At 38.7% G+C, this 17006-nt stretch overlaps 2 protein-coding genes across 4 annotated transcripts; both read left to right on the top strand.

Annotated features, from left to right (window-relative positions):
- The first annotated feature begins 4189 nt into the window (after nucleotides 1-4189).
- On the top strand, nucleotides 4190-8462 carry LOC103716953. 3 transcript variants are annotated; one of them, XM_026808411.2, is made up of 4 exons: nucleotides 4190-5058; nucleotides 5997-7290; nucleotides 7915-7998; nucleotides 8122-8462. In XM_026808411.2, the coding sequence occupies exons 1-4, from the start codon at nucleotides 4438-4440 to the stop codon at nucleotides 8187-8189; spliced, it is 2067 nt and encodes a 688-aa protein (XP_026664212.2). In that variant the 5' UTR covers nucleotides 4190-4437; the 3' UTR covers nucleotides 8190-8462. The 3 variants fall into 3 exon arrangements, with proteins under 3 accessions (XP_026664212.2, XP_026664211.2, XP_008803393.2); XM_026808410.2 differs by having other exon boundaries at nucleotides 4191-5058; nucleotides 5994-7290; XM_008805171.3 differs by having other exon boundaries at nucleotides 4193-5058; nucleotides 5994-7290; nucleotides 8085-8291.
- A 4742-nt stretch (nucleotides 8463-13204) lies between these two features.
- LOC103716954 (peroxiredoxin Q, chloroplastic-like) lies at nucleotides 13205-16931 on the top strand. The gene is made up of 4 exons (XM_008805172.4): nucleotides 13205-13448; nucleotides 14449-14586; nucleotides 15290-15379; nucleotides 16569-16931. The coding sequence occupies exons 1-4, from the start codon at nucleotides 13254-13256 to the stop codon at nucleotides 16785-16787; spliced, it is 642 nt and encodes a 213-aa protein (XP_008803394.2). The 5' UTR covers nucleotides 13205-13253; the 3' UTR covers nucleotides 16788-16931.
- Nucleotides 16932-17006: the final 75 nt, after the last annotated feature.

Here is a 17006-nt window from a genome sequence, read left to right as displayed (position 1 = left end):
TATCCCTTTTATCTTATCTTCTTTGTGGTTATACAACATTCGTGGCACGTCCGTATCCCTTTTCTGGCCAACACTCTTTAATAAAACTTTTTCTCTCTCCCTCTCCTACTATCTTCGCATCTATTTTCAAGACATCCTCACTCAAAGAAGTTAAAGGAACGGAGCTCTTTCCCCACAAGCTTTCAATCCAACTATCATACCCACCAGGAATGAAATACAACAAAGAGCCTATTTGGGTAATCCTGCACAACTTGGACTAAATTTCCTATTAGATTTGTGGACCCAAAAGTTTATTTGAGCACGACCAATATCAATTCAGCACTCTATTGGTCCGAATTTTGTGTGAAGAAACAAAAGACCTCCATGGGTCAATTTTTTTTTCTTTCCTACAGGCCAACAGGCTTACATGCTGAAATCTAGACGGGATTTTGATGGGCCCATGAAAGATGCGGTTAGGTAAGCCAGTTGATTCATTTTCTCTAGAAGTATTCAAATAGATCTATCTAGCCCCAGTCTAACTCTTGGTTTGTAGGAAGAGTAGAAGATCTACGTACAATAAACATCTTTCTAAATGTGTGAGGCTATACGCAAATATATATTTTGGGAAACCCCTCTCATGTTCTATGTTTAAGCAGCAACTTCCATGCAGAAATTTACTAATGCTGTTTCTTGATTCCCTTATCAATTGCAATTATTTGCTATGTAGATCCTTCAAAATTAGTAGAGTTCTACTTTATGAAAAATTAGTCACTGAGTCAAATACTCATAGATATGACCACATTATTGTTGTTTTACATTAATTCAGGACTAAATTACCATGACCAAAACCATCAAGCCTATTCCCTACTATCTGAGGTTGGCTTTAAGAATCCCCATTTGCATGTATTCCTATTTAGGGATGTCATTAAAACAGAAGATGCTCCAGCATTCAGAAAAACTGACTTACTCTTGACATAATGTAAACCCTTATGTCTGAAGCAACAAATGAACTAATAATTTTCCAACTTGTACATGAACTCTTTTCTTATCATCAAAGTCTCAGTAGAGGGCATAGGAGGTTAGGCACACATGTAGTTTGCATAAACATTATATACTTAGGCACCTGTGAACTTCCTCAATAAATTGAAGAGAAAGAAGCTGTAAGAAAAGATAAAACCATTATGGTCTGCATCAGAAAAGATAAAACGATTATGATCTTAAATAATTCTAAGCTTGATAAGCAAGTTGACATAGAAAAGAATAGTTGGTTGGTTGAATTTTTTCTACGATCTTGAACTACCTCAAGTTGGCATCATTTTTCTGTATCTATGAAGGAAAGAGCTTTAGAGGGCAATTTATTTGAGGCTTGTTGTGGTAAGGCAGGATTTGGCCATGGCCCTTTCTAAAGCATCAGTCACTGGCTTCACACTTTAAAGCAATCTCTGGGCTCCTCTTTGCACAACAATAGTGCATTCTACCAAGAAAGCTTCTTGAAATCACTACATTTGGAGACAATTTGTTTATCTGCTTGTATCTTCCATTTGTCTTGAGAAGCACTCCTGTTCTCTTCCTTTCAGAGAGACAATTTGCATCACTTGTAACTAGTCACAAATCATAGGTTCTTCAAAAAAGCTTTGGAATTCAATTTTCAAGCATGAAAATTATAAACAGTGGGCTTAAACTATGTATCATAGAGGCTGGATCATGATCAATTGATTGCTGGATCATATTTGGCAACTGCTGCGTAATTTGTTTCTGAATTCACATGCTTGCTTTTCTTTGATTTAAGATTTTGAAATATCAAAATTTGACTATTGAGAGAAGTATAATCAATTCCATTGTACAGGATTTCTTTCTTGAACTTGGAAAGGAGCAGAGTCAAAAATATTAATAAAAAAACTAAAGAATCTTCAGTCTAATAATTATCTTGTGGTTCAAAAGATGAAATACTTGCATGCTGTCAGGTTGTTGACACTCTTGTGGGGGGGAATGTAGGATAATAATTCAGAAAAGAAACTCCAAACTGCTTGGAACACAAGCAGTTTTGATTTTTTTAATCTACTCCAATGGGGTTCAGAAAACTTGGTGTATGTTTCTGGCTCCGATTGGTCAGAAATGAACAATTGGTCAACTTGGTCCACTGGTCGACCTGTGGCGTCACAAGTGGAGTCAAGTCATGCCCCAAAACTCAAGTTGGTCTAAGGTAGGGGTTTGCTATAGTTGTTTTCACTGGTTCATCTTGTTCTTGATGCTGCAAGATTGCCATCACCTTGACCTGCTTGATTTGCATTGTGAACTCTTGGACTGCTGAATTGTTTTTGACCGAGTATGCCAATGTTTAATAGTTCAACTTTTGCAGGTTGAGGTCCTTTTCAAACGTGAACAATCGTTTGGGTCTTTATATATCTTTCGATGGTTTTCACAGGGTAATTTGATGGGGTCCTTCGGTATCTAATCTCAGCCACTTATGAGTTGCACATCATCATTAACTAACCCTGATCTCTCAACTAAGTTGGTATTTCCTTAAGAGCATCTTACTTTGACGTAGGGATGGTTTGGCAGATAGGTATCTTGTTACCTGCCGGAGCGGCTCAATACATTTGGGGGCCTTAGACAAATTCAAAGGCCGCAACATAAATGCATTTGGGGGCCTCAATGCATAAATAAGAAAAAAGATAATAAATTTCTTTATGTAAAAGGTACGTCCCAATATAAATGCATTTGGAGACCTCAATGCATTTATAGCTATAAAGATACATAGCTAAATGCATTGGGGAGGCCTATCTTGAAACTCACTATAATAAATGCATTTGGAGACCGGAGCCTTAGGCGACCGCCTCAGTTACCTAAAGATCGAATCGGCCCTCGTTATCTATAAATTTCCTCAACAGATCCAAGTCCAAATTGCCTTCTACTGTGAAGGCCATATCAAAAGCATTGACAAGCTCATGACATCAACATTGGAAGCGAAACAGAAGAGCTGTAAGCGTTAAGCAAAAGGAAATGTTTTATATTCACACAACTGCGGGTGTTCCTGTCCTTCTTTTCTCTACTTAGTAACTAGAGATTCTGAATTTAGTTCTTGGATGATTCATCTAAATAACCATGATGTAGGTTGGTCCCCTTCTCTCTAATAATAATAATAGAAAAATAGTTGGGCGTCATTATTCCAATACTGTTCCCACTAGAGTTTTGTGACTTTTGGCTACGCGTTTTAATGTTTCCCATTCCTTTTGGAGAATTTGTGGTGAAAAGAACCTATTTACCAAATTTTGAATTTTTCCGACACAAACATTTCTATCCGAAGTGCCTAACCCGAAAGAACTATGAAAAATAAAACATGTCAACTTACTTCAGAAACACTAGTGCTGTTTGACCATCAACAGATTAACACAAAAATGAAATTCTCCCAATAAGAAAAAAGAAAAAACCCAAACAAGCCACATAACGCAATGTGCTCTTACCAACTTCCACAAGGTTTTCTAAATGGGTGCAAGTCTCAGAAGAACACATCTCTTGATGCAGAATTTATGATTTCTTATGGGCAAACTTTGTCTCCCTGCTTCCCAGGTCCTAGTTAACTCTCGTGGTACGGACCGCTTCATAGAGATTCCGTGATCTACGGGTCCGCTGTCTGTTCCAACGTTGACCCGACCTCCTTTTTTATTTCTTTTTGGGAAATTTTGACCCGACCCTTTCAATCCCCAACACGGTCACCCCGTGTCATGTTTTTTTTTTAACTTACTTTATATTTTATTTTATAAAAAAAACAAAGACCTTTTCAAAATTAATGACCATAATTCAAACAGACAGCGTATTAATTAACGACTCGTACGTAGGGCACAACGCGGAAAGCGTGACGACAGTTATTACCCTTCTAAGATTTGGTTTTAATCGACAATAATTATATATTTTTCATCATTACCACCATTAATTCTCATATTTTATTCAACGTAATGATGATTCGGATAATCCTGTCGTGCACGGAGGCGTGCTTTTAAGCGCCGCCGCCGCCGCCGCCGCAATGGACGCCAACGCGAAGACGTGGGTCCCAGAGCTCCGTCGACCGACCGCCGGTGGGTCCCAAGCCCTATTCCCCACCGGCGGCCCCGCGAAGTGCTACGTGGCAGCAGCCGAATCCCATTGGCCTTGCCGAGGGTCCTTGCTGGCCGGCTGAGATAGGGGTCCATACGCCATCGCGCCGGCTTGGCGTGCCGGACCGGATCAACCGCTGCGGAAGCCAGCGGTGAGGAGTCGTCCACGTCCGGCGGTATGAATGCCCCTAATTAATTCTAGTGCCATGACAGTAATATTATGAATACTGAGGCCGGAGAGCTTCTTGGATTCTCAGTTCAAGGCTGAGTAGTTGTGATTCCGCAAGTAGGAGGAGAAGGAGAAGAATATTTGTGAAGTTTTCAAGAGAAGTTGCTGCGGAAGGAAACTTTTTCTCCTCAACAGATGATGAAGTTGGAGATGGAAGACAGGGGAGATGACACAGTTTCTGATTTGAGTTCTTCTCCGATGGAGCAAGTTCGGCCGGCGAGGCGGATGTCGAGAGGGAATAGAGGATTGAACGAGGAGCTGCTGATGAAGATGGATGAATTGGAAGAGCTCTTGACTGTTCATAAGATGGCCTCCTTATCATGGAGGACTACAGCCGGAGACTTGCAGTTAGAACGCATGCACAAGGCTAGGGAGAAAAGGCCGGCTCAGATTTATCCTGATCGATCGCCTGAGATCGGTAGCGCGGTGGATTTCGATGGCAGTTTGGCTTTGAGCAGCAGGGATGATCGGGGTTGCAGGTGCAATACAAAGAAGTTGGAAGGTTTGAGAGGAAGGTTGTATGAGAAATATATGGAGAAGAGAGATGCAAAGCTGAGGAAGGAGTGGGGATTGAGGAGGACCCAGAAGGAAGCTAAGATGAAGGCCATGTGGGATAGCTTGGAACAAAGTCGGGCAGAGTTGAAGGCTCGTTTTGGAACATCTGATGAGGGAAAAGATTTGACTCCACAGGATTTTCGGCATGCAGAGAAGCTGAGATCCTTCGGTGTTCGTTCTGCAATGAAGGATGTAGAACAGGTACTAAAAAGTTCTTCTTTCCTAATTATCTCCTTGATGCCTATTTTTAAACCTGGGATCCTGCTTAGTCTAAAGAAAATGAAGTTGAGGGAGTTGGTTTACTGTTGTATTTTGGAGGGTGCAAATGATTCAGGAATCACTGGAAAGTTTGAGAGTTTACACCTGAATTGTATGCTCTGTTCGTGTGGGTACTCTTGTTTGTTATGAACATGATCTCAGACGGCTTCAAGCAGCATGAGTCCCCATTAATTGAGGATTGTAGTAAGAAAACTATTTAAGATGGATTTTTTATTCATTAAGAAAGGATTGTTCTGACCTGAAAGAGAATTTGACATGAGTTATTTAATCCACAGGACAAAGTGTATTTGTTAGCCAGCTTGAACTTTGAAAAATTTCAACCTCTTTGCCTACCAAATGGTAGTAATTCTTCAGTTTCTTTGCCAATCTTCTGATAGTTTTATTAGCTTCTTTATGAAAAACATGGTGCAAAATAGGTAGTATAAAGAATGTTTCGAAGTGCAAAATTTGCTTGGGTATGCATAAACTTACAAACGTATTCATTGGTAATATTACTTTACGGTCTTCCTTTATGTTAAAAAGGAACAAAAATATTGTACCTATAATTATTATTATCATTATTGTTTTTAACTTATGGGTCACTCTTTAGGTCATGCTGCAATGAGTTTATAGCCTCTTCTATAAGAAAGAATTTAATTTGTTTCACATTGTTATATGTAATTCTGATTTCATACTGGTCATAGAGCCTTCAAAGTGTAAGGAAAAGGTCCTTTCTTTTATAACCTTGGACTTCTTCTACACTGACCTGCTCTTCTATAGATAGATCTTTTGCCCCTTTAACATTCACACTTGATAAAGAACAAAAGTTGTTCATTTTGACTTTATTATTCATAACGCGATTCGGTTTCATTTTGCAGCAGACGGTAGAGTTCATCCAGACAAAGCAGGCAGAAAATCTTGAACAGAAAGTTCAGTATGTTCAGTTTAAATTCTATGATGATACACTACTTAGCGATGGTTCTCCTAGCAGCACTGACTCTAAGAAGCAATTCTCCAGTAGAAGTGCGTCTTCCTCCACATCTCAAAAATCTGTTGCACCCCTTCCCAGACCTCCTATCAAATCTGGTTCCATAAGACGAAGGACTCAGCCTGAAAATCCTATAGTACAATCAGTTTCCAACAATTCTGACCACAGGAAGGAAGATATGAAACCGCTGGCTGGAACTAGCAAGATAACTGCTCGCTCACAGTTGCGGAGGCATGCTCGAAGCATGAGCATCAGTGAAGGTATTCATATTTTCAAGGAAGAGAAGCCTCCAAGGTCCAAGTCTCTGAGAAATATCTCAATCAGTTCTGGTGAGTTAAAAGACCTTTCGAAGGAGCACAGCGAGCAAACCACTAACAGGTCCCAAAAGATATGCGAGTCAAAGCCATTTCTTAGAAGGGGCAATGGGATAGGACCTGGTGCCGGACCTGCTATAGCTAGATCGAGGGCCCTCGAAGCTAACATTGGAGAGGAGTCTGATGGGTTGGTAGATCAGTGTGAATGGTCACCTGACACAGTTAAATATAAAGATGAAGAAGAATTAGAAAGAAGATCCAGTGAAGGCAGGGAAACTGGTTTTCCTTCTGACTCAGATGGTCAGAAATCAAGATCCAGCCAAGAATCAGGAAGTATTGGTGATCCCAGACCTGCTAATGGTGATGTCTTTACAGCTGTATCTCATGCAGATGATGATTCACCTACTGCTTCCAAGATTAATGCCTCTGCAGGGAGTATGGAAGAGTTATCAGAACAAAATCCTGGACCTTGGAACTCACACATCAGATATCTGCCTTCCAGTTCTCATGAGGCATCGGATGCTAATGCTTCGGTGGCTACAAACCAAATGCAGGAGGCCGATCCTGCTCGAGTAAGGAAGAAATGGAGGAAAGCTGAGACACTTGTTCTTGCCACTAATGCTTCCCGTCAACCACGAAATGGCATGGCAGAAGGGCTCAAGAGATTGTTTAAATTTGGGAAGAAACGCAAGGGTGCAGAAAGTATAATAAATGTTTCGGAATCCGTCTCAGCAGCTTCTGGAGCTGGTGATGATACAGAAAATGGCTGTGATCTGGCAAGCCAATCATGGGACGATCCAAGGAAGTTGAGAATGGACTACTCATCTCCAGCTTACCATGGCCTAAATGAGGGCAAGGTTTTTCCTGATCAAGGTATCCTGATTTCCTATTGATTGGTCTCTGTATTGTTTCTTCCCTAGTTCCTTATTTTGATCGTTCTGCTAAGTTTTTGGTTTTCTTTGTGATGACCAAAAAGAAAATTCTGGCATTCAATCCTTATATCATTCCTCTGACCACCTTAATTTTCTAAAGCTAGCATGCAAACAAACTCCTGCTAAGCAGTTAGAAAAAAAAAATTCGCTCTGTCAAGCTTATTCAGGACTAGGAAGGATTCTGCCTTTTTTCTTTTCTTTCATTTCTTCTGTACAAAAGATGGAGGCTTTGTTGGTTGATCTTAATGTACATCTTCACAATTAAGAAGCTGTCTTCGTATTACTTTTCGGGGGGTCGATATGCCAAGTACCTATGAGCAACTGTTCCCCTAATTGTAATCTAGACTGAAAGCTCAGTGCCTCTAATTTCAAGTTACTGTCGCATTCTAGACGTCATGGCTCGAAATTTATTCAAGACTGTTAAACTAGTTGACTTTTAGGTGTTTGCATTTTCTTCTATCTATTTCTGTATTCAGTTTCATATTACATCATCAGGGATGCTAATGAGAAAAATTAGTCATTGTTGTAGTTCTATAGCCACATTAACTATGTTTACTCTTTGCAGTTCCATCATTACATTGCTCCAGTCCAGGTGCTCCTACAAACTCCATACTGAGGGATGGCCACACATCTGGAAACTCTCCAAAAGGTAACTGCTTAATAATGAATTACATGCAACTTCATAATGTTTAAGTACTTTGGCCTTGTCTCCTTGGTGATTCTGAATTTTTGCAGTGCATCGCTCGATCTTCTCCCTTCCATCATTTCATAGCAAGGGAAGTGAATCCAAGCTTAGGTGACAGAATGGCGGTCTCCAGCATCAGCATATTCCAACTGTGAAGCAGCATAATACACTAATGCTGGCTTCCATATATGCTAAGCATGCCAGTTACAGTCTGAAAAAATTATTCTTCCATAGGATTTGTTAGTATCGTGTGATTCAGGGTCGTGGAAATCAATTTCGCCCTGTTATATCTCAGTTTTGTATAGTTTAACAGGAAGTTTTGTGTACTGGAGCAATTCCTTTTGTAGCTTGTATTTGTCTGTTGGAAATGATACACTTGTCAGATTTTTGATTTATACAAATCAGAAGGGCTTGATTTCTTCTTCTTATTTGGCTGCTTTGGATCTGTTAGTTCCATCGTATAATTCATTGCTTTTTCAAATAAAAAAATACATGAACTTTCTCGGTCGTATGATGGTAAGATGATGGTCAGACATCAGTTATTTGAAGGCAAACCTGTTGCATCTGTTGCGTCGAACCTTTGCTTGGAGGTAGCAGATAATTGAATTTTAAAAGCCCTAGAATGTGATTAAAACATGACCAGGGAAACATGATGTCCTTATTAAGAATTTGGTAATCAGTTCCTTTCAGAAAAAAAGATTTTGATAAGATGTGTGTGGACTAGCTGAGAGATCAAAACTGCATTTTATTGACACATGCCAAAGATCACAATATAAGAGAATATAGAAATGTCCATTGGTAAAGAGGCATAATAACTTGCAATTATTTATTGTTAGTTTTAACACCATTCTCACTGTACTGCGCATATTATTTACTCCTTTTGGCTGGTTGTAACTGGCCTGGATATTTCTCGGTCCTGCAAGGGTTGAGTTTAATGGATTCGAGATTGGTGCTGAAACTTACTAGAGCCATGCAATATTAAAACAAATAAATGGCAATTGGTCGGTCTGGTGGTGGTGCCATGTTAAGTGATCAAGAATCAAGTAATTATCAGGAAACATCAAATGGCAAAGCTTTGGAGGCTGCTAAGTAATTATCAGATGACTGTTAATTAAGGTCCATGGCCTGGGTGGGCTGGGAGTGCCAGAACTAGTGGTGTTGTGATATGAGGATTGGACCATCACCAATATGTAAATCTCACTACCTATTTGCTTCAGATGATGAAACCCCAAAAATGGATGTAGCTTGTTTGTTTAGTCATGAGGTTATCAGACTTTGTTGAATTATATCATCAGATTGTCACTTTTGCAGTTTTTTAATGTATAAGCCTAGTATAATATGTTAGGTTTCTTAGTTATATGAAACTTGGAAAAATATGAGCTGCAATCTAAGAAATATACTAAATCATGCATTTCAGATTTTCCTTGTGAACAGACAACCAAATCTGGAGTTTTAGATATTTATGTTTCTTTATGTTTTTCTCTTTTTTTTAAAATAAAAAAGAGGGTTACATGAGTGCTGTAACTTGAGATATAAAATTTAACACACTAAATTGATCATTTTGTTTGCTGCATTTATGCGGTAAAGTTTAATTCATGAACTGTGAAGCACTTTAATTTTGGGACTTCTAAAACATGGTTACAGGCTTTTAAATGAAAAAAAGATGAAACAGAAGAATTCAGAACAAGCTCTCTATTTGCATGTCTTCGCTGCTTCCACTTGCTGAACAATGCATACTAGTTTCTTTAACTGAAGAGACAAAGAAATCCATTTCATCGTATGGATCTCAAATATCTCAAAGAACAGATGAGACAGTAATCTACCAGTCGATTCTTTAATATTTTTTTGTATTGATATATAAATATGTCATTGCGAATCGGTTTTTGATGAGTTCATAATTAGAAGTGAAAAATCTTCTCACCATGTTGAGATAAAAAATATAAAAGCCATCTGAACTATATGCAAACAAGCCACAGTGCATCACCACTTAGAAAACATTCAGCTCCTCAACTCTGGCAACTGACCTTCAGGCCCTGACATGCTTTCCTCTCTCTCCTTCGACATCGAACATGGCCAAATTCCCTTCTCTTGTTGGAGAGAAGGTACATCACAAGGAAGACTATTTGCACCTTTATCCATCTATACATGAGAGCTCTTATAAAACTAGTTGAAGCTTTGTAACCATGGCATGTCATGTAGGTGACTTACAAGGGCTAGGATGCCTAAAAAAGGTGAAGTTGATGAAAGGTTATGATTGCTGGTAATGTGGGAGGAGGCCATGGCTGTCTACCTTGCAACTACCTTAAAGACACTTTGATCAATGGTGGACCACCTACCACGGCTATTTGGGACATCTCATTGATCTTTTTAACAAAAAGTTCAGGGAGGTGGGAACAATGATAACCATGCATCCAATCTATAATGCGACTAATATCTGGTTGCACCAAAACCAGTGAGTAGGGCAAGCAGCAGCGGCTTGAACATGATATTGGGCTCATGGTTTAATTTGATCTGAAGACCATGATGAGAATGACTGAATGAGGAATCTGTGCGCTTCTTGGTTGATTCAAAGCTTGACGTAAAGCACCATTTAACTGTGAACATGCATGCGTCCGAAAGAAATTTTTATCGGTCTAAGCTAAATGACTGGATTATTAAAAATTTACTTCTCTAATTGTTACATTCAAGATAATAGTTTGCATAATGGAGGTATATTTGTTTTCAACACTCCCAACCAAGGTCCCAATTGTCGATAATCACACCGTAATCCTTGAAAATTATAATCCAGGATCGTGCTGCTTATGGTAGTCCCAAATACCTAGCTCAATTCTTTTAAGTTGTCAGCAAGCAGCGATGATATTATACTATTATATTATACTATATTATAATAATATTTTAATAATTATAATATTTTAATATATAATAATATAATATTATATTGTATTATATCTCACCTCACTATGCAATATTCTTTATTGTCATTTTATCAAAAGTACTTTCTCTCTTTTTTTTTTTTTGGCTACAGTGGATGACTCATACATTTCTAGTATGGATACATTCAAAAAAGTCAAAAAACAACACATAATGGAGTAATTTAGGCAGCTCCCTTTTTCTGACCCACAGGGTCCCCTTGGAGTGATCAGCCATGTACAAGGCCACTCAATATGCGGCTCCATTCGTCTCTTTGTAAATGTGCCCAGTCTGGAACGCAACATTGCCTTTCACCATGGCTCGGATGCTCGAAGCAGGGGGTGGCGCCCACCCATGCCACCAATGCCTCCCGGATCCAGCCGATCATCGTGCCGAGTCACCCTCGACACCATGCATAACCAAGACCAGCTCATGATGCTCCCAACTCTGCTTCTAGAACAGAGGTGTCGAAGATCTAGCATCCACCAACAGCAACCATTATGGAGTCCGGGCCCCTAACGATGAAGCCTTCACTACCTCTCCTTCCACCATCAAGCACGCATCCATCAAAGTTGACCATGAGGAAACTTAGGGGTGGAGGCTCCTAGATGAAAAATACCATCCAAGACGCTACAAGAGCAGAAGTAGAGCTCGAGGTGCCTCGAGCTATTAAAGGCCCATTCGATGGACCAATACGTGTGACTTCTACCGCCTGAACTTGGGCCCGCTTTATGACGAGACTAGGTGAAGGGCTGCTCTCTCAAAATGTCCAGGCTTTCCTGAAGTACTTTCTCATTTTGGTTACCAAATATATATCAAAATTTTACAGCACTTTAGGAATGTAATTTTGAAATAGTAAATAGCTTTCAATAAAAAAAGCTCTACTTCCAACGGCAATTCCAAATAGAGCCTTAGAATTTAAAGTTAGCATGGGCAATGGACGAATAATTAGCAAAAAAGTTTACGAAAACTTTAGAAACATTATTTTTTTAAAAAAAGTACATGGAGTAATTAAAACATCCTCATATGGTTTATTGAAATAAGAGGTTACACGTTGAAACAGGAACACAAAATTGCCGCAGGCACTGATATTAACTAATTCGAATATTCTTATAACTTCTAAACAACTTGCAGATTTATAAATGAAAAATCTATGATTTATTTGGGTTATATTGCCAAGCTATTAAGCTAAGATTCATGAATAACTAGAGTTTTTGTTAATAATTTGGATAGCATGGATAGATTGTAGAATTTGGGGTAGAAATTAATGGACATGGAAGCATTTCTAATTTATTAGGAGATTCACAATATGTAACGAGGATGTAACAACTTAGGACCTCATTAAAAATGGCTAGCCAAAAGATATTATTTGGGTTCTTTGATCATATATAAGTATCCAAAATCTATCAAACGAATAACCAATGTGGGATTAAATACACGTCCGCACAGGTTCTCACATACTCCTTCCGTTTAAGCCCTAACGTCTTCATCAGGCTAAAAATTCAAATCTATTCAAATCTAATCACAAGCACCACGATCGGCCCATGATCAGCCTTAATAAATTCGTGCTGCAGTGTCCCAAGTCCACATAAGTTATAGGCTGATACCATTTGTAATGGTCCAAGATCTAGCCTAAAATGACTAACCAAAAAATATTATTTGAGTTTTTTAATTTTATATAACTACCCAAAATCTATCCAGCAAATAACTGATATGAGATTAAATATATGTCCGCATTGGTCCTCTCATAGAAAAACTTCAAAAATAGTCAATCACAAAGCATCCATCCTGCTTAATTGCCAGTGAATAATGCAACTTGGGTCGGCTCTCAGCAGTGTAATAACCAATTTGTCGATGTAATTGAAAGAGCTTGCCGAAACTCTTGAGATTTTACTTTCAGCTTTATTTCAAGAAGAGCCCTGCATGATCTTGATGCGTTGGCCAACTGCGGAGGCAAACGTATAGATCCTGTTAGGTGGGTAGGTACTAGAAAGAGGACCAAGATGGTATTGGTATTCGGATAACGTCTGAGCTTATCCTAGAGTAGCTGGTTTATCACCATCAACAAAAACAGTAATATATAATTGGTGGTCGCCACACCATTAATGTCCAACAAAAAGAGTTATAGTAATTTAGAGAACAAGAAGATTTTTGTGGCCATGGTTTTGTACTAAGGTTTGCTTTTGGCCACGTCCAAATTCCATCAATCCCATCTCATCCATGTTTCCCTCAAACCCATCCAATATGAGCCAATCCCAACCCACCCCTTCCCCCACAAGAAGGGAAACAAGTCTTTCCATTTCATTTCAATGGCTTCTTGCACCTCTCTTCCCAAGCACCCGCTCCCCTTGGTCCGACCAACAATGTCTAAGAATCCGGCTTCACAAATAATCTCATTCCTCTCCAAATCATCAAACTCCCAATTCTATGGCCTTAGTCTCCCCAACCTCGCCACCTCTTCTTCCCCTCGTCCTTTATCCCCAAGGACTCCCATTCATGCAAAGGTTTGCCACACAAGCTATTTAATCCCCAGCACCATGCCCTTTATTTGCCATGTGTTATTTACATTACATACTTGAGTTTTGTTGTCACTGAGGGAGTCGAGTTGATCTGAATCACTGTGGTTTAACTAAGGATGGCTTACAAATGTTAAACTTTGAGTTGATTTGAGTCACTGTTGTTTAACTAAGAGTGCGGCTTGCAAATGTCTATGGTTGCTTGCTTGCTATTTTTTATCATATTCTGATGACATCTTTAGTTTTTCACAGAAGATTGGATTGGTTTGAGCCAGAAACTATGTTTTTCTGAATGCTTCGCATTCCAAATGTAATTTATTTCAAGTTGTTGCTTAGTGGGCTTTGTGTGTGTGTGTGTGTGCATGCTTTGTTTTCAACGGATAACTGGATTGTTTTGAGCCATAGACAATGTTTTTCTTGGAGGCTTTAGCGTTCCACTTGTCATCTGTTCCTAGTTGTTGATTAGTGCTTTAATGGAACCCAATGCTAAGCTTAGTTCTAACAGGGGAATGGATTTGTTTGAAGACAACTTTTCTTTTCTCACAAAAAGAAAACGGTCATTTTTTTCTCGTTGGTCAGTGTTTTTACTGCATCAGTAAGATAAAGATTCGCAGAGCTTATCAATATGCTGTTCCCAGAGCTTAGGATTCAATATGCCATTTGTTCCTTGTCGTCAATTAGCGATTTATTATTTTAACAAGAAACACAGATTTCAAAAGAAGAATCGATTGATTCGAACCACAAGCTTGACTTCTCAAAGAAATTTGAACTCCAAGTTTTGTTTGTTCCTTGTTGATCTGTGCTCTATTTGTTCAAATGCCAAGCTCAGTGCTTGTAAAATGAACCATGTTTTTGGATTATTAGCTATAGCTACTCTTAAGCATATGACTTTCATATATTATCTGCACATTGTCATTGATCGGTGTTATGTTGCAATCTAATGCAAAGCTAACTTCAAAAGGAAATTTGGTTGGTCTGAATTTTGTAGGTGTCCAAAGGTGATGTTCCACCACCTTTTACATTGAAAGACCAAAATGGTAGGAATGTATCTCTCACCAGGTTCAAAGGCAAGCCAGCCGTGGTCTACTTCTACCCCGCTGACGAAACCCCTGGGTGCACCAAAGAGGTCAGTTTTGGGGTTCAAGAACATAGGTGTGCTGATGCTATGTTTTGTGTGGTATAGATGTGCTAAGGCTATGTTTGATATGGTACCTATGCTCCACTCCTTGATTGCTTATTGTTGTCTTGGGATATTGTCAAGTTAGCCCAATTGTGACTGTTCTGGTAGGTTTATGGGGTTCAATTTTATTCAACCAGATTAGAATATTACTATCAGAAAATCTTATTAAACCAGAGCATGACCTAAGTTTCCAAGGATGCAATTCATTTATGACATTACTCTGTCTGTATGGTAGGTCTCCACCATTCTGGATATTATGTTATTTTTTCAGTCTAGGCTATGTTATATTTTTCAGGCATGCTAGTCCCAAGGTAGGCCAATTGACACCATTCTAACTTGCTTTTCAGTCCATGTAATACTTCCACTCCTTTTGAATCTCACCTTCTATCATGTTGAAAGCTTGGTTAGTTCTTTGTTGTGGCAGAAATAATGAATCATGTTAGAAAATCCACTAGTAATTTAGTTGGGGGCTACCCTACAGAATGATGCTGTGTGTTAAACTACTAACAAGCTCTATCCTGCCTATTAATGTCAATTGAACATGAGAAAAAGTGAAAGGTATAAGGATCATATTTCTTAATGGTAACATTATGATCTGTAAAAATGACTTGAGAACGGTTTAATTATTACCATTTTTGGCTTGCATTAGGCCTGTGCCTTCAGGGATTCCTACGAGAAGTTTAAGAAAGCCGGAGCTGAGGTTGTAGGAATTAGTGGTGATGACCCTGCTTCTCACAAGGTAATCATGGTTTACGATTTTATGCTTTCTATGTTTAATTTGCCAGTTTACGAGAACTTAGAGCTTGATCCGTGCAATGAATCTAGCATCCGTTTTATGTTGATCTCTAATGAAATCCAAGTACTGGTCATTCCTAGAATAGTAAAGACAAATACAATTTGTTGAGTGATTCGAATAAAAAAAGGCACATATGATTTATGCTCCTCCTTTATCTATCAAGGTTTGAGACACAAGTAATGCTCTGTGAAGGACTCACTAAACACTCCCTTAGACACAATCACATCTGTTGTTTGATCAACAGCACTATGATAATTCCTCCAAAAAACAACAAGATGATAATAGAAGAACCTATCTCATCTGCAGTTCAAAAGCATGTGCACCATATCATAAATGAAAATGTGGGGACAAAAAGTGACCGTGAATGAGACCGAATAAAAGGTAACAACAAAAGTCTGCTTTTAGGAGAAATTAGATAGGTTCTGCAGGTGAGACAGGTGAACAAATAGTCTGTTTATCAGGAGAAATTAGAAAAAAAACAGGTTTTTGCTTGTGCTTATTGGTTACATATAAACATTAACTAATTTAGTTGCCTATCTTAAATCAGACATGTGGGAGGTGTAAATGGATTTTGGAAATTCAAATTTAACTTGGTTCACCATGGAACAAACGTTCTGCTGGTGAGAAAGGTGAACAAAAGTCTGTTTTTCAGGAGAAATTAGAAAAAATAGGTTTCTTATTGTGCTCATTGGTTTCATATAAACATTAAATAATTTAGTTGCCTATCTTAAATCAGACGTGGGAGGTGTAAATGGATTTTGGAAACTCAAATTTAACTTGGTTCGCCACGGAACAAACCCCAAAACAAATTTGATCTGATGATTTGAGTGCAAATCTTTAATATAGACCCATGTCTCAGTGAAGTTGTATTAGAGCTGAACCTGTTAAAACTAAATAGAGCTAAAAGTGCTTTTGCATATTATGTGTTTACCAAGAAGCAAACGAGCCAAGATGTGCTAGTTTTTGAAGTATTTTTGTAAAGTTCTACATGGAAAGCCCTTTTCAGAGAAGCAGAAGCAATGTATAATCACAAAAAATAAAATAACATAAAACAAAATGTCAGAATTCTGCAAGATTTCTTATTGAAGTTCCCTTTCCTTCTACTAACATCATATACTTTGGATGACTACAGGCATTTGCTACAAAATATGGGTTGCCATTCACCTTACTAAGTGACGAAGGGAATAAGGTGAGGAAAGAGTGGGGGGTGCCTTCTGATCTTTTTGGAGTATTGCCTGGGAGGCAGACCTATGTCATCGATAGAAAAGGGGCGGTTCAATTGGTTTACAACAACCAATTTCAACCAGAGAAGCATGTAGAGGAGACCTTGAAGCTACTACAAAGCCTATAAAAGCCTTTCTGTCAATTCTTCTCATTCTTTTTGTATATCTATTGCCTACTCATATTTAACGACAATGTTAAAGATTTTATGTTTAGCATGGCATGTATTAGTGTCATTAATGATCACTGCTTTAAGTTCAGTTATATTGGGCTATGTCCAACTCTTTTTGCTAAGTTCATTGGTGCTGCACATCTTGCACCTTCTCACCAAATTCTGTATACTTTCAGT

Source organism: Phoenix dactylifera, chromosome 8 (assembly GCF_009389715.1).
Source record: "Phoenix dactylifera cultivar Barhee BC4 chromosome 8, palm_55x_up_171113_PBpolish2nd_filt_p, whole genome shotgun sequence".
Lineage (NCBI taxonomy): Eukaryota > Viridiplantae > Streptophyta > Magnoliopsida > Arecales > Arecaceae > Phoenix > Phoenix dactylifera.
Note: the sequence above shows the minus strand (reverse complement) of the source record. Positions and strands in the feature narration are given on the sequence as shown.